Source organism: Pygocentrus nattereri, chromosome 2 (assembly GCF_015220715.1).
Source record: "Pygocentrus nattereri isolate fPygNat1 chromosome 2, fPygNat1.pri, whole genome shotgun sequence".
NCBI lineage: Eukaryota > Metazoa > Chordata > Actinopteri > Characiformes > Serrasalmidae > Pygocentrus > Pygocentrus nattereri.
In genome coordinates, this window is record NC_051212.1 from 27,936,510 (window position 1) to 27,954,357 (window position 17,848).

General features: G+C 42.8%; 1 protein-coding gene across 1 annotated transcript; it reads left to right on the top strand.

Annotated features, from left to right (window-relative positions):
• The first annotated feature begins 1,212 nt into the window (after positions 1-1,212).
• pelp1 (proline, glutamate and leucine rich protein 1) lies at positions 1,213-14,453 on the top strand. Its single transcript, XM_017709962.2, has 17 exons — positions 1,213-1,423; positions 2,351-2,415; positions 2,635-2,740; positions 3,241-3,390; positions 3,750-3,821; positions 3,917-3,976; positions 4,122-4,278; positions 6,197-6,329; positions 6,569-6,656; positions 6,756-6,844; positions 7,523-7,636; positions 7,781-7,931; positions 8,537-8,699; positions 8,782-8,837; positions 8,962-9,186; positions 10,210-12,036; positions 13,722-14,453. Exons 1-17 carry the CDS (start codon positions 1,283-1,285, stop codon positions 13,812-13,814), a joined length of 3,690 nt encoding a protein of 1,229 aa, XP_017565451.1. The 5' UTR covers positions 1,213-1,282; the 3' UTR covers positions 13,815-14,453.
• Positions 14,454-17,848: the final 3,395 nt, after the last annotated feature.

The window sequence follows — 17,848 nt, forward strand, 5'->3', positions numbered from 1 at the left end:
CAGCATGAATGGGCAGAGCTAAACTGTTGTAGGTTGAAGAAGTTGTTATATCTAAATATGCTGATGCTAATGACATCACAAAAACAGTGGATTTAAAATGGCTGTTTCTGCAGTTCTTATATTTGGGTTGTGTAGGAGTGCATGTCATGATTTTACAGTGCTCACATAGTAAAATTCAGTTTTCCATGATATGGGCCCTTTAAAGGTAAATGTAGGTAATTAAGTAGTTGAGTAAATAGGCTTAGTAGGTTTGTAAGAGATATTAAAAAAGACACATACAAGAATATATGGTAGTATACCATTGACCAACATTTTTCAAAGTGATTGTTGTTTTCCAATATTGCTTCCCAGTAGTGCTTTTTTGTGCTTTACATTCTCCCAACACACCCAAGCCAACTAATCAGTTCATCAAGCCCTTACTGAGTTAAGGAGGGTATGCTAAAATGCTCAGGACCTCTAGGACCAGGCTTGAGAAACACTCATGGAACTGAATGTAAACAATAGTAGAGATACAGCCTATTCCCTTTCCCCACTTTCCTTAATATCACTGACTTCCCTGCAAACACATCAACCCAGGAGTATCCAGTCCTGAAGGCCTAACACCCTGCAGAGTTTCTCTCTAAACCTAATCTGTCACATCTTAATGAGCTGATGAAGGCCTGCAGGGGCCTTTGAACACCAGCACCAGGTACGTTGGAGCTCAACTCTCCAGAATGGCAGATATCTGGAACATTTTTGGGCTCTGTCTCATCCTTAATTCTCTTCATTGGACAGAGCAGTTTTAGAAATATGACATAAAAGTTAAACATACAGTACATTTTGACATGGATATATAGCTATTACAATTTAATTGCTACATTGGATTATTGTATTTCCTACAAGCAATAATACATTAATCTTCAATAAAAAAAAGTACAGTCCAGAAGTGTTTGTCCAAGGTTTGACAAAGATTTTATCTTATATAATTTTCTGTGATTTAGAGTTCTTCAGTCTCGTGTCTCTATATAATCTATTTCTGTTCAAAATGGCACAAAATCAGGTTTAGTTTTTAACCATTATGAATATAACATTTTCTGTAAATACATTAACGCAGTTTATTTGATATATTATTCTCAAATAGAGCAATAAAATACCGTTTTCCGCCTGTGCGTCTGCGGTTGTGCTCAACAACTCACCAAAACGAGGTCGGAGACACGCCGACGAGCAGGCGGCGCTAAGCAACAGCGTCAGAGCCTCGCTAAGGCCGCGTCGACCGACACTGACGTAGTTTAGAAGCGGCAAGATGGCTACGGCTGCTTGGCTGCATGGCCCCAACAATACGCGGCTTACCGAGGGTCTGCTGTCCGTCCTCAAGGAGGAGAGGCCCGAATACCTGCCCGCACTTCTGGCCAACTACCGAGAGCATGGCGTGGTTGGATCGCAGGTACGCCGGTCATCATCGCTGCTCCACGGTTTAGCTAACAGGCTAGCGTTAGCAGCGCAGCGTCTTTGTGTTTACTCTGGCGGAGATGCCGGTTAAATTACAGCTACAGGTTTATGTCTGCGGCCAAATATTTACACAGGTTTTACCAACTTATTTCCATTGTGCCGACTCACGTAGCAAGTGGGCTGGCCCTCATACAAAATGACCCGTTTCCCAGACCCAGTTTTAGCCTAAGCCTAGACTAAACAGTGTTTTCATGGTGATTAGTGAACCGTTAGCACTGCAGTTTAGTCCAAGACTAGGTTTAATCACTCTCTGGGAAACTGGCCCTGAATGTCCACGTGTTAGAATACAGCTGCTCATCCAGTGTGTCTTCTGAAATCAAGGCTGTTGATAAGGTGTTTGTCCTCTCTTTGCTACCTCTACTCTTCTGCCAAGCTTTAAGTTTAGAATAGCGCTAGTGGGCTTTATACCCCTCTAACTGACACTTGGTGTTGGGCATGGTGGCATAAGGCTCGTGTGCAGGTGTTCCAGGGCATTTCCTTCCATCAGTAATGTTGTGGAGACAGAAGCTGAGTGTTGGAGCACCTGTGTCTCATTCAGAGTAGCTGAATTCACTCATTTAATGGGATGTCTGGATACTTTTGGACTTATTGGGCCAGTTTACAAGCTCCACATTAAATGTAAGTCTGGTGTTTTACTTGTGAAACACCACTGACATTGCAGTGCAAACTAGGCTTAATTCCTCTCCATGAATCTGGACCATAGTGTATGTTTGGAGCTGTTGCACAAGCCTCACTCTAAACACTTCTCCTTGCATGGGTTATATTTACTGTAAGCTAATGACTTGCAGCACCATAGTTGGTTGGAAAAATTCTCATCTATGGCAGTATTGCTTTCAAAACGCTGTTTTCCCTGTGCATGTAGAACTCTGGGGCAGTGGGTGGCCTGGTGGGAATCAGCAACTTACGACTCGGGTCCAGCAAAACCAGGTAGGCATCAGCATGACCGTACACAGGGTCACACAAAGTATCTGACAGTGTCCTTTTCTTACCCTCCTCCCTAAAAACAACGTGAAAGCTGTGTGCTAATTGTGTCAGTGTACTGAGCATTGATGTCATGTATTAATTGCCAAAATTATATTTTTATTAAAGGAAAGAGTAATACATATAAAATTGGTAAATTTGTTCCAAACATTTGTTGTGTTTTAGGTTTGAGGGTTTGTGTCTGCTGTCTGTGCTGGTCAAGGACAGCTCAAGTGAGGTGTTCCATCAGCACTGCCTATCATGGCTGCGCTCTTTACAGCAGATCATACAGGTGAGGCACTTTGCTATGTTTTGGCCTGTGTTACATTTTCCTCAGCAAGACATACTGCAGTGTGCAGGTTTTGTGGTTTGTGTGGAGAAGGTCTTTCTATCTGCTGATCAGAATAAAGAACGCTGTTTGTTACGTCTGTAATAGTTGTGGGTCTAGATTCAATGTGGTCTCTGGAGTCTGCTAAGCAGCAAGTTAAAATTTATGTGGAGTTATAGTCCATCAGAATAATTATATACCAAAAGCCACTTAAACGTAAGTATATGCAAAACAGTTATTTGAGTAGCTTGAAGTGTATTTAAACTATCTACTATACTGTAGCCATAGTCATACCTGAGCATACTTTCACAGTATGTACTACTATGCTGAGTAATATGAATACTTTTTTTGCACTGCTGTATAATTAGAGTACATTTGCCAACAATTTTTTTGGTGATGTATTATCAAATCTTCCTCTCTTTCTGTCTCTGACACTGTCTTCCTCACTCACTCTAAACACACAGTCCCAGGCTCCTCTGCCCTCTGTACAGCTAGCCGTCAGTGTGTTGCAGGACCTCTTGCAGTACTCTTCACAGCTGCCTGAGCTGGCCAGAGAGGTGGGCCTTAACTCCATCCTGGGCATACTTACTTCCCTGTTGGGCCTCAAGTCTGAGGTAAGAATGCTATGCAACAGTGCTGAAATTATGTTCCTTTGTTTTGCCTTCAAAGCCACTTTAGTTTTTCTTGCTGTTATACACAATAGCCAAATTGAACCATACAGTTAGTAGCTGGCAAAATTGGTCAACAGTTCTCTTTGACTTTCTCAGAAGAAGCCACCCATACAGTAGAACAAATGTAGATGATTCATTAGACTGTATTAGATTATAAGGTAAATTGAACCTTTTATCTCTTAAGAAATTGCAAAATAATAGTAGTGTGAAGTATTTTTCAGTGGAACATTTGTGCACAGTTATGAACAACCTTACCCTGAAAGTGCTTTGCAGCCTCTGTATTAAAGTTGTCTTCATCATAGTGCCACCTAGCTGCCATGGAGGGGATGATGGCATGTATGAGGTATTACCCACGGGCATGTGGATCACTCAAGGTGAGTTCTGTGATGTTCCCTTTTTTGAAAGCATTAATCTTAATGCTGTACCTGTGTGTTCATTTTGTGTTACCTGTGACCATGTGCTCCTGCAGGAAAAGCTGGGGGTTTATTTCTTATCTAAAATGGACTCTGACAACCCGAAAGTTCAAGAAGTAAGTGCAAATCTTATGATTGATATGTTAGTCCAGGATGTTCATGGGAATCAAAACTTTTGTTGGTTGGTTTTGCTTTACATCACTACATCAATAAAACTGAGTGTTTCACTTCTCACAAAATTTTGTGTTATTCTGTTTGTAGGTGGCCTGTGAGTGTTATGGGAGGCTGCCATGCCTGGGAGGTGTGCTCGAGCGTGGAGGAGGTGGGCGTCGGGCTGAGGGCTGGACCAACCAGGTGCACTGTCTTTTGGCTTCAGCCAACAGCATTCTTGGACAACTGTACCAGGGCATAGAAACAGGTAGGAGAAACTAGGGATGAATGGTACCACTGACGTTCTGAACCAGGGCTAGTATCCCAAAACTACAACCTGGTATGCAATGTCTTAAGGTTAAGATTAAGTGACCCATAATGGGGAAATTTCACCTCTGCTATTTAACCCATCCGTGCAACACAAACACTTGTGAAGACACATACTAGGGGCCAGTGAACACACTTGCTTGGAATGGTGGGCAGCCCTGTCCGAGGCTCAAGGGCACCTCAGTCACAAACTGTCAGCTCAGGGGATCGAACCGGATGGTTCCCTAACCTCCATCCCATGACTGCTCCTACCCCTGGTGGTGATGGGAACCAGGAGTCACATTGTCTACAATACAGATTTAGTCACTATATTTACTATGTAAAATTACCAGTGAACCAGCATGTGTTCTGAATTTTTGTATGTAAGGTTGCCAATTGTAAAGTAGTGGTAAATCCAAAAGAGTTTTAAGACTTCTCTTTTGGCACAATTGCTCTGCAGTGCCTTGCATGTATCTCTTCACCACAAATGGAATTTCAAAAATATGTTTTAGTCCAAAATGTTATAACAGAGCTTATATTATCTGTTCAGTCATCATGGCAACTTCAGTTAGGACTGAATTAAGGACAATAGCTATTACAGAATAACAGTACCCATGTTCATAATCTTATCCAAACTAAAAATAAGATAGAAGTATTACAGGAGCACATTATTTCTTTCCTAAATACATCTAAATCTTTCCAAAAAACTGTCTTAACTTTAGGGCAATACCAAATGGTGTACAACATTGGTTTCTGTTGGTTTTTAGGCAACTGTGACAGGCAGCATAGTTCACTGTTACTATAACTAACCTAATGACATTACCTTACCTTTCTTTTTTGTCTAACCTTGCTTTTTAAAATCGTAGACACAAGCTCTGCCGTCCCCTCCTGTTACCTTCCTGAATACATTTTGATAAAAACTCATATACGCTGCAGCAGTGGCAGTGAATAATGAGGGGATAGATGAACATGTGGTTATGTATTAGGAAGAATAACAGCGTAGTTCGCATGCCAGCTACAGCTTTAGGAAATGAAACTAAAATTGGTGCATGGCAATGCTCTGATAAACAGCACAGGGTGCTCTCACAAACCTCCAGTTTACTGCACTTTAATTTTGAAGTTTGAGGTATGTAACAATAGCGGTCTAGCTAACTAACATGCATTTTAACATTATTTTGATTGTTTCATCAGTTCCTTGATAACAGACCTAACAATTGATTATCAACCTCAGTCAAATAGTTTAGGATTTCCTAGCTTGACACAAGCTTTAAGATACAACTCCTAAATTAAGATGAGATTTGCTTTTGTACGATGAATTTGCAAGATATCTTGATCTTGTGAAATCTTAGAGCTAAATTTAGGACTAAAGATAGGACATTTCTGTTAAAGCAGCTTCTGGTTCTTATCACCACCACTGTGAAGTTTCTCAAATGGCACATTTATCATCAGGTCTTTCTAAATTCATTTTTAATGACATCTTATTGATTTTATTTTGCATAAATTGTAAAAAAAATTTAAATAAAATATGGAAACTACACAGGGTACTTTTTTTTTTTTTTCCCTTTTATGCATATGTGTGTACAAGGAAGCAAACAGAGAGGAAGGAAAATAGTTCGAGACCTACAGGATGAAATGCTGCCTCTGTTGTTCCACCTTTGCAGCATCAAAACACATTTTGACAATTATCATAATCAAATGTAAAAGAAAATGCTGAACATCAGTATTTTTTTCTTGAGAAGTGATTCTCAAAAGGAAACACCAGGACCGTGTATATCGTTAGATCAGTGTCCATTTCACCTGTTCCTCAGTAGAGCCAGTGTCCAGTTTGTTTGTTTTGCCCCTTATTACTTCCACATTTTCCTTTTTTCTTGTTTGTTTAGAAGAGACCATACAGTATGATGGACCAGGAGTAGAACTTCCCTTTCCTCCTCTGGATGACATCGATCCACTGTTGATTCTTCAGCTTCGCCAGCGCTACAAAGCAGTGTGTTTAGCCCTTAAACATACACTCAGGTAGCTATGTGTGTCTGTGTATTGCTTCTTCTCCAATGAGGAAGTCCCCACTCTCTCTCTAACTCAGATAGCCAAGACATTTCTTTGTTAGTTTTAGAATTGAATTGTATATATGCAGCCTGAGGTTGAGTCCCAGTGGTGCCAACTTGGTGCATGAAATTGCACTGTATATAAAATAGTTGGACATTTGTATATGAAAGTTGATCCTGACACACTTTTTTTTTCTTTCTTGCATGTAGTGTTGATCCAGCAACCCCAGTGCGGATTTCCATTCAGCATGTACTCAACCTGGTGTGTCGTGCGTTGGCCGTTACCAATAAGAGCATTGTAAGTGCCCTGGTTCCTTTTTCCCCACATTTAAACAATTTTTTGGTTACTTTAACAGTAAAACAGTGCTCATTCTTCCTTGTGTATGTCTTCCTGCAGAATGTCACAGGAGAAGGTTGTTTGAAGCTGTTGGTATTACCCTCAATACACAGTGATTCTCTGGAGCTTCTCTCTGCTCTTATTAAAGCGTGAGTAAAAAGTGACCAATTATTAAACAAGTCTGCTTAAAAATTGTATGTAAATGTAGTATACAAGCCACTGTATACTGAATGTTTCAAATAATTTATTCATGGATGGATTTGATTATTGTTAGGCGGCGTTCAAGTGGTGCTTTTTAAAATGAGAAGTGTCATGCTTATTTTTAAGCATGAGACATGGCACGCTTCTCATTTCAAAATAATTTTTCAACATGCTTGCCATCATCAGAATAATCCACTTGGGGAAGGGGTCCAAAGGGGGCCACCTTACAAAATGTGTTTCCGCATGTCCACCAGAGAAGTCTCTAATTTGCTAAATCTCTCATAGTGAAGCTTTTAGGGGAGCAAGTAAACTAATTGGATTGACAAGTGTGTAAACATAAAAGGGTGATACGAATTATAAACATTTTGAAACTTGACTATAAAAAATAAACTCCTTCCTTAACATTTGGTTTATATTGATCTTTATTCCAACACCCAAAGTTAGCTTTTCTTTCATTGCTGACTCGAGAGATGCCATCCTTGATCTTGATGTTCATGATGTTGACTGGTTGCTGAGATGGCATGGTTTAAGAGGCTGTTCATGTGCTTGAGAGAGTTTTGTCTGCATGCCCCTTTGAGTCTTTCGTGTTGAGTGGGCTTTTGATTGAATGATGTTATCTGTTTCAGTGTGGGTGGTGGACTGGTGCAGTATTGTAGTGTGCTCACCAGGCTCTTCTCTCAGTCACTGTCTGCGTGGACGCCCCTACCTGAGGCCAGCCTGGGTCAACAAAGAGCGTACAGGTAAAAAAACAAAAAAAAACAAGCAACCCCAGAAGAATTTGAGTTCTGGTTGTTTATTTCTGTATGGCCAAAACTTGTAGTATAACATATTTCACTGCAAACTGAGTAATGTAAAGGTTATTGTTTCTCTCGTCCTATTCACAGTACTGTGCGAGTGGCCATATACTGCACACTAGAACTGTGGGTGCATGTGGGTGGAGCCTCTTCCTCGGTCCTGCAGGGAAGCACCTCCCACTCAGAGATGCTGTTTGCTCATCTCATGGGTGACATTACACCAGGAACTGAGGCTGTAAAAGTATGTCCCTTTTCTAATATATTGTAATATACTCACTCAAGTAATGTGTGTTTACAGTACTTTGGGAATATTAGGAAATTTCTAAGTAAAGCTAATTATCTTGCAGTGAGCATTGAAAAAGTACATTGAATTCATCGTATCGCTGTATTTCCAAAATGGTAACTTTAATAAGACAAGGAATGATGGACCAATATCTTTCTACTTTTTTCTTTGTTAAATTTTTTTCTTGCTCCTAAGAAAAAGGGTCAGATTCATGTGTTCTTATAACACAGAATTGTTCGCACCGTTGCTCTTGATTGTGTCTAGATTCTGTTCTTATATGTTTTAAGAAGAAATTTCTCCTTAAGAATTACTGGTGAATTTGGCCCAATATTCTCAACTTTAATGTATGATAATGTAAAGACATCTCATGTCTAGGTCTGTGTAACTCATTCTGTTGAAAGGCCATTCTGATCCATTCTGTTGATTCATTTGTCATGAGATGTTCTCTATGTAAAGGAGAGCAACCACATATAATGCCTTTGACATATGTGGTTTACTTTTCTTGCACCAATTTAATCTCCTCACTCTCTTACATTTAGTTTCTCCTTGGTTTTTCCCTGTAGCTTCGTGCAGGACAGACAGCTCTGTCTGATTTTGTGGGTGCAGCTGGGAAGGCGGGGCCACGGCGGACAAAAGGCTTGGGGATTGGAGACCAAGCAGGAGTCTCGTTGCAAAGAAAGGGTGATGCGTTAGCCAATCAGGACACATGCTTTGCTGCCCTTCGAGGTTAGGGGCTTGATAAATTGGAAATCACTTACTTGGTTGTCTTAATTTGGAAGCATTAATGGCATTATTGTTTTAATTGCAGCCCTTAGACAGATAATTTTGACCAGTGGCACTGTCCTGAAAGAGGATCTACATAAGGTTAGTTACTGTTTGTGTTGTGGTTGTGATCTTGCCACAGTACATTTCAGTATGGCATTGCATATGTTACAGTGCAGTTTGAATATTAAAATCATCTTCTTTGATCTCTCTCTCTCCATCTCAGAGGCTGCAGGACCTGGTGGTGCCATTGTGTGTGCGGTTGCAGCAGCAGGCTCAGTGCGGAGCAGAGGTTGCCGGTGTTAGTGGTCAGTATGGTAGTGCATCCCCTCGTCGGGAGCTCTACCGGCTCCTGCTGGCACTGATTTTGGTTCCCTCACCACGATGGCCTCCTCCACTCTCCTGCGCTGTGTCTGTGTTCAGCCAGGGACGCCGAGACCGCAGCATCATGGTGAGTGAGTGGAGATGGACAGCGTCCTCAGTTGGTGGCTCCTAGTCTTGATCCTGGAGTAGAGTTTTTATCAGGCCTGAAATTTTGGTCTGAACCTGAATGCAGCCCGAGAACACTATGCCTAAGGCTGACGTTACATAGCAAATTTTAATGTTATATATGTGTTATTATTTACTGCAGGAATCGATGTTTTGTAGGGTTGAATAAAACCAACAGAAACCACTCATGAAACTTTGTTACCTTTTCTCACCTTTTTCCCCTCACAGAAGCAACACTTTGCACCTTACCAATCTTTCTTTCTTTACATTATATGTCTATTTAATAGGTTAATCATGCTGTTAGAGGTTTGATGAAGAAACATTATTTTGAAATTTCTTGGTTTAGACACATCCTTCTAAGAAAGCCATGTAAATTTGAATGATGGGACGTAATTGATTAAACAAATAGGTCATCGGCAGGGTAAGCTCCCAATGATCATGAACACGAACACTCAATATAAAGACTACTGTAACATAATGGAGTGGAGGTTAAGATGTAGCTGTCTTTTTGTTTAACCCACACTTCCGTCATGTCAGGTTGCTGAGTGTTTCTTATGCTTAGCACACAAGTGTCCAATCTTATCCATAAAGCATCTTTGTGGCTCCAGGTTTGTATTCTGTACAAGCTGCAGCACACCTGATTATACTTGTTTACTCAGCTGATCTCAGTCATCAAAAACGGATCTTGTGTGCTCCTGTTTTGTTGGAATGAAAACCTGCAGCCACATTGGCCCTTTGCAGATATGACTGGACACCACTGGCTGAGAAGATTGTCATAAAGGCATTTGAATATTTGATTTTAAATACGAAGATGAGAAATTGTAGATATGATGTAAAAGATGTTTAAATATTTTGGTTTTATTTCTACTGCAGGGTAAGTTAGGATTATTGCAGCTTGATGGTTTTTTGTTTGTTTGTTTGTTTGTTTTTTGTTTATTTATTTTATTTATTTTAACTTTCATCATTGCTCTCTTGGTCTCTTCAGGTTTCCTCATTCTGTGCTGAAGCCCTGACCATATGCAATACCTTGCTTCACCCACGTTCCCCCTCCATCTCCCTCCCTCTACCGCCTCTCACTCTCAAGCCCACCCCAGCTGCACCTGTCCTTGGCTCCACTCAGAACCCCTCACTCTCACTTCCTACCCTGCTTGGGGGCCCTGCACCAGGGCCTTCCTTTCCTGCCAGACATCCTCTGGGCTTAGGTCCTGTTGCCTTACTAGGTACCCTGGAGAACCATCTCCCGCTGGCTCCTCCTGTGCTCCCCACACCGCCGGGTGCCACTGGAGCTCAAAGTGACTTGCTGCTCTCTCCAGCCCAGCCAGCTGAACTTGCAGGTTTGGGGGCCCCTGAGGGCCAGCGGCAGGTGTTTGTCCGCTATGACAAAGAGGAGCCTGAAGATGTGGAGATCTCTCTAGAGAGTGACTCTGATGACAGTGTGGTCATCATGCCTCAAGGAATGATGCTGGAGATGCAGGAAGGGGCCAGTAATGCACAGACCCTGCCTGCACCATCAGGGGGTACCATGCCCACTCCTGCTGAAGTGGGCTCAGTTGAAACTTCCCTCCCTAATGAACTTCCCACATCCATTTCACATCAGATCCTGCCAACCGATTCCAACAATATCAATTCCTTCTCTGGGCCTGGCCAGGCAGACCAGTTAGTCTCTTTGGTCCCTCCCCTGAACTCCACTGCTGTGTCGCTAGCAGCATCCCCTGGTGGCCTGGGCAACTCGCTGCCTGCCGGTCCCCAGCTTCAGCAGATGCTGATGCAGCCTTCCCCAGGTGGGCAGTCAGCTCAGCTGGGTCTCTCTTTACACATGCAGCTCCAGAGCCAGCTGGCCCAAACGAGCCGCCAGCTCCAGCAGCAGCAGCCGTCTTCTGCCCCTGAGGAAGACCAGAATGTTATCAACATCAACAGCTCGGACGATGAAGAGGAGGAGGACGAAGAGATGGAGGATGAAGATGAGCTGGGAGAAGAGGAGGAAGAGGAGGAGGGGCTAGAAGAAGATGAGGAGGAAGAAGAAGGAAGTGATTTCCCTGAAGAGGAAGAGTTCTATCCTGGGGAGGAGTATGAGGACTTTGAAGAGGAGGAGGGTGAGGAGATGGAAGAAGAAGAGGAGGAAGAGGAAGAAGAGGAGGTCCAGCCTTTGGAAGGGGAGGACCAAAGAGCTGTGATGGGAGAAGAGGAGGGTGAGGTGATGATAGAAGAGCAAGAGGAAAGAAGGATTGATGCATTTCACGTGGAGAGGGAAGGACAGGTGGAAGCAGGGATAGAAGAAATGGAGGGTGTCCGAAGCATCTATGGAGAGGAGGGTATGAAGGACAAAGTGTCTGTGGAAGAGATTGAGAACATCGGGGCTGTAGAAAGGAATGAAAGTGAGGCTAGTGAGCCACAAATAGAGGCTCGTGTGATTGTTGATGAGGCAGAAGAGGTCCGGGAAGGAACCTCAGCAGCAGCAACAGCAGCAGCAGCACCACCTGAGCAAGATGTAAGGCCTTGGGAACAGGAAGGAACTGGACAAGAGCCAGTGCCGGAAGCCCCTGAGGATTCCGCAATACCTAAGGAGAGTCAGGAGGTGGCTGCAGAAGCAGGTGTCAGTGAGCAGAGTGCAGAGGGAGAACAAGAAGAGACAGCTAATCAAAGTACAGCATCTACATCAGAAGAGGTCCCATCACAGCAAGCAGAGGAGGCTGCAGTGAAGGAGAAAGATGAAGGGCAGCAGGAAGAGGAAGAGGAAGCTCGAGGAACAAAGAGGAAAATTGAAGATTGTGAAGAAGGAGAGAGGTCTGAGCAGGGCAGTGAGAAGAAAAAGGTATGTTTTTCTAGCTTCTGCACCATGCTCCTGAACTAAAAGTTATTGCATAATAAAAACTATTGTTTAAAATCAATACATTTCTCTTTCCTACACTGGAATTACATGATTCCCAGTAAAGTTTTTTGCCCCCAGATCCAATAATATAATGCTATAACATTGAGTATCAGCTAATACCAGTCCAGTCTAGTCTTTTTGTTTTCAGTACAGCCACAGTGTAGGTAAGTTAGGCTGTGCTACTAATTAATGCTACATACTAAGGCATTCTAGAACAATACATGTTGTTTTTGGGCTAAAAATTACCATTTTTGTTTAATACTGGGTTATAACCCAGTATTCCTGATTTACTCAGCAGTAACTGCAGGTATATGAATTATGTACACTCAACTTTTTTTCCCTACAGAAATATACTTTATATATTATTGTGAATGTGTTCTGATTTCATTTTCTTTAAAACATGCTATAGGCTGCTCCTTTTGAATGCCCTGTTGCTGCTGTTAAACCAGAAGTGGCACTGCAGCCAGTAAAGCAGAACATTTTCAGACACAACGTGGTTAATGGAGCATACACATTTTTAAAAGCCGCTTATCCTTCTGGGTTGCGGTGGGGAGCTGGAGCCTATTACAGCAGTCATTGGGCAGAAGGCAACAAACACCCTAGACAGGTCGCCAGTCCATCGCAGGGCACAGACACATACATTCACACTCAGGGCAGTTTAGCATGTCCAGTCAGACTGACTGCATATCTTTGGACTGTGGAAGGAAACCGTAGCATGCAGAGGAAACCCACACAGACACAGGGAGAACATCCAGACTCAATACAGAAAGAACCCTGGTCAGCTGGCCGGGAATCAAATCTAGGCAGTCAGAAATGGATAGGGCTTAATATAGCCAATACCCAAAACATTACATATGGCTGGACTGGCTCCAATCCCCATCGGATTGGATTGGGACATCACTTCCCTTATCCAAAATGAACTCCGTCTGCTTTGGTGTCAGACGTTTGCCTTTATAGTTTTGTGGTGCAGCTATATGCTAATGTAACTAACAAGTAATGAGCAATAGAGCTTGTCTAAATAATCACACACATATTGCTCTGTTTAGTCTGACACTGTTGCATACTGCTCTTACTGTTTTTAATAAATGGCATTTTTTTTTTTTTTTAGATAAGTGTCAGTTACTTAACGACTCAACATGGTTACAGCAAAGTGTTTGACGATGTAAGCATGCAGTTTATTATACTCTGTGTTATACACATTAAACTACATTTGTCTCGGAGCTCCAGTGCAAAACTAAACCGCAAACTTTGAACACCAAACATGTCATGGGTGGCCAGTACGTTTGAAGATCAATTCAAGGAGAATTGTAAGATTTATTTGCCAAATTATTTCTTTAACAGAGTTTAACAAAGTAAACAGTGGTTCGGTTCTCTGAGAGTACTGCAGGACGAGTCAACATGTCTCTCCATAAATTTAGTGGCCTCTGATGTTTATGCTCCATTCACATTATGTAAACACTAGCTGCAGCAACAGAGCAGCAATCTGGGGGACGCAGTGCTGATCATCTTGTTGATTAATTTTTAGTCTCTTTCTCTCCCTTCTTTTCCAAATTTTTCATACTTTTTATCTCATCTCTTCTATATTTCATGTGTGTGTTGTCTTTTATATTTCTCTCTCTCCTCCCCAGCTGGATGATGAAGCAATGGCTTCCATGCTGGCTGACTTTGTGGACTGCCCTCCAGACGACGAAGATCATGGTGCCTCACAGTCACATTCCTAGAGCAAAAACACCTCCAGGACCCATAACCCATTTGTTATTCATCTGGAAGTCTTTCCCATAGAGCATCAGATTGCTGAGGATCTTGCATCAATATTTACATACAGCTGTAATTGGTTAAAACTGTACTTGAACCGCTTTTATTATCACCTATAATTATTTAATAATTCCATAGACAGTTTGTATCTGTGATGCAGTTATGGTTTCGGTGGTGATGTCATTCAAGGATTACTCTTTTATGGTATCATAAAGCATTCTTCTAATTTAAACCGTTTATGATCCAAACAGTTGATCTTCATTCTTATGGCCCAATACGGTTAGCCCTGTTTACTTCTCACAGATGCTTCCCGACATTACCAGGAATTTTGGCCTCTGAGAGGGAAGATGTACGGACTTCGTTTGCAGAGCTCTAAACGTTTCTGTTCATGGGTTGCATGCCTTTAGCTTGCTTGCATAACCTTCTGTTTGAATTCCTTTCCTGGCCTCTGAGCTTACACTAAAGAACTTGGTAACATACATCAAGAGGACAAGATGATTGGTGTTCTTGGGCTTTTTCATACTTCATTTTTTTTGTACTGTCATTTGTTTATGTGCTATTTTTTGTTAACTCGTTGCAGACAATTAAAAACAGAAAAACATTTACATTGTAGGTTATTTATTGAGAGTACATGTAGCTATACTGAACCAGTAGTCAGATGTGAGTAAATATGGTTGTCAAATATGGTAAGCAACAAATACATACCTAAATATACCTTAGCAAGAAATATGCTAAGAATTAGAAATTGGGATAAACATTAGAAAAACACATTTACTACTTCTATGAAGCTGCACAATTTTGTGGGGACACGTTAAAAGCTAAATTCTAACTTGTCACTATTAGCTCCCAGTTGTCAGCTCTCCACACTGCAATTGCAATTTGCCAGTTTGATGGACACTGTGAGACAATAGCGAGCTAGCTGCCCAAAGCTGTAGTAAAACTTCAGACTGCACTGGGTGTAATGGAAGTAGCTGACGTAGTCAAAAGCCGAGACGTTAAGCTTAACTCTTATGCAGAAAAGTTTATACGTGGGGTATGTTTATACTGTATAAACTTGCATAAAACGTTTGCCCTCGCCTGCAGCGCAGTACGACCAGACATGTTTTATTTAGTTTTGGAAATAATTTAGCCAGTTGACATGGAACTAAAGAAGGCTACTGTTAACTTTCCTGGTACTGTTTACATTTCTTAATGTTCTCCTGGCATTCGCCAAGCCCAATCTCGTCCATCAGACTGCCAGATAGAGAAGCATGATTGATTCGTCACTCCACATAATATGACGCTTGGCTTTCTGCTTGGTGATATAAGGCTTGCATGTAGCAGCTCAGCCATGAAGACCCATGCTATGAAGCGCAGTTGTTAGTGCCAGAGGAGGTTTGGACTCTGCAATTATTGAAATAGCAGAGAGTTGGTGATTTATGCGCTATGCACCTCAGCACTCAACGACCCACTCTGTAACTTTGTGGACTGACCCTTCATGTTTGCTGTGGTTCTTAATAATACGGGTGTTAATGAAGGGTATTAATGCTAAGTTTGTCCATCTTTGCTGCAGTAACAATCTACTCCTGTGACAAGGCTACCTAGCCTAGATGTTGGAACATTGATGTGAGGATTTGATTGCATTCAGCCACAAGAGCATTAGTGAGGTCAGGTATTGATGTTAGATGATTAGCTGGGGATCATGAACATCACTCCAACTCATCCCAAAGGTATTGGGTGATACTCCATCACTCTCGAGAACAGTTCCACTGCTGCACAGCCCAGTGCCGGGGGGCTTTAGGCGATACCTGTCATTGACATTAGATCTCATGTGCGGCTGCTCCTCAGTGTCCTGTTCTCCTGGCTGTGCTCCTCTAGGAAGATTATACAAGTTCTTTGTGCGCAGTTGAAACTCACTTAATGTGCAGTGCAAGGACCAGAAGTGGAAAACATTGCTAGGAATCAACTAATGTATGTGAACTTCCCAGGAACAGGCAACACAGAAGCAGCCTGTTTGTGGTGTTTAGCCATAAGTAACAGCCACAGTACAGTGCAGTCATATGATAATTAGGTGAAATAGAAATAGGAAAGAGAAGTTTAAAGAATATGAAAAGAAAAAGCAGGTTTGAATAAAAGCTTGTTGCCACGAACCACAGGGCAGTCGTGGGCTGGAGGTTAGGGATCCGGCCCTGTGACCGGAAGGTTGCCGGTTCGATCCCCAAGGCCTACAGTCCATGACTGAGGTGTCCTTGAGCAAGACACCTAACCCCCAACTGCTCCCCGGGCGCCGTGGATAGGGCTGCCCACCGCTCTGGGCAAGTGTGCTTACTGCCCCCTAGTGTGTGTGTTCACTAGTGTGTATGTGGTGTTTCACTTCACAGATGGGTTAAATGCGGAGGTGGAATTTCCCTGGTTGTGGGATCAAAAAAGTATCACTTATTAAAAAAGGATGCATAGTTGTGTGTGTGTGTATGTGTGCGCATATATATATATAAATATATATATATATATATATATATATACTGCTCAAAAAAAATAAAGGGAACGCTCAAATAACACATCCTAGATCTGAATGAATGAAATATTCTCATTGAATACTTTGTTCTGTACAAAGTTCAATGTGCTGACAACAAAATCAAATTTATTAACCAATGGAGGCCTGGATTTGGAGTCACACAAAATTAAAGTGGAAAAACACACTACAGGCTGATCCAACTTTGATGTGATGTCCTTAAAACACGTCAAAATGAGGCTCAGTATTGTGTGTGGCCTCCACGTGCCTGTATGACCTCCCTACAACGCCTGGGCATGCTCCTGATGAGGTGGCGGATGGTCTCCTGAGGGATCTCCTCCCAGACCTGGACTAAAGCATCCGCCAACTCCTGGACAGTCTGTGGTGCAATGTGGCGTTGGTGGATGGAGCGAGACATGATGTCCCAGATGTGCTCAATTGGATTCAGGTCTGGGGAACGGGCGGGCCAGTCCATAGCTTCAATACCTTCATCTTGCAGGAACTGCTGACACACTCCAGCCACATGAGGTCTAGCATTGTCCTGCAATAGGAGGAACCCAGGGCCAACCGCACCAGCATATGGTCTCACAAGGGGTCTGAGGATCTCATCTCGGTACCTAATGGGAGTCAGGCTACCTCTGGCGAGCACATGTAGGGCTGTGCGGCTTTCCAAAGAAATGCCACCCCAAACCATTACTGACCCACTCCCAAACCATTACTGACCCACTGCCAAACCGGTCATGCTGAAGGATGTTGCAGGTAGCAGAACGCTCTCCATGGCGTCTCCAGACTCTGTCACGTCTGTCACGTGCTTAGTGTGAACCTGCTTTCATCTGTGAAGATCACAGGGCGCCAGTGGTGAATTTGCCAATCCTGGTGTTCTCTGGCAAATGCCAAGCGTCCTGCACGGTGTTGGGCTGTGAGCACAACCCCCATCTGTTGACGTCGGGCCCTCATACCATCCTCATGGAGTCGGTTTCTAACCGTTTGTGCAGACACATGCACATTTGTGGCCTGCTGGAGGTCATTTTGCAGGGCTCTGGCAGTGCTCCTCCTGTTCCTCCTTGCACAAAGGCAGAGGTAGCGGTCCTGCTGCTGGGTTATTGCCCTCCTACGGCCTCCTCCACGTCTCCTGGTGTACTGGCCTGTCTCCTGGTAGCGCCTCCAGCCTCTGGACACTACGCTGACAGACACAGACTCAGCTGCTACCGCAACCCTGTATGGACTAGTGGCTAACGATGATGATGAATTAAAATATGAAAAATATAAATCAAGACAAAAATCATGCTAAATATGAAAAACTTTAACAAAGGTGAAACAGGAAAAATGAAATTGGCTTGAGAGCCATTAAAGCGCCCATCAACCCAGTAAAAACTGAGTGTGGACTCGGCTGCGCTCTTTCTCCTCTCTAGGCCAAGACACTGAGTTCAGGCTTATCTCTCCAAGTCTCAACCATGCGTCCTCCGGCCTGAACTTCCCTCCTATGTTTTCACTATAGGAATTTATAAC

Bases quoted from the DNA above. Each gene is read 5' to 3' on its own strand.
- pelp1 (XM_017709962.2), top strand. From the start codon at position 1,283: ATGGCTACGGCTGCTTGGCTGCATGGCCCCAACAATACGCGGCTTACC. The intron at 3,822-3,916 runs GTGAGTTCTGTG...GTGCTCCTGCAG, and splicing joins GGGCATGTGGATCACTCAAG to GAAAAGCTGGGGGTTTATTT. The intron at 6,657-6,755 runs GTAAGTGCCCTG...GTCTTCCTGCAG, and splicing joins CCGTTACCAATAAGAGCATT to AATGTCACAGGAGAAGGTTG.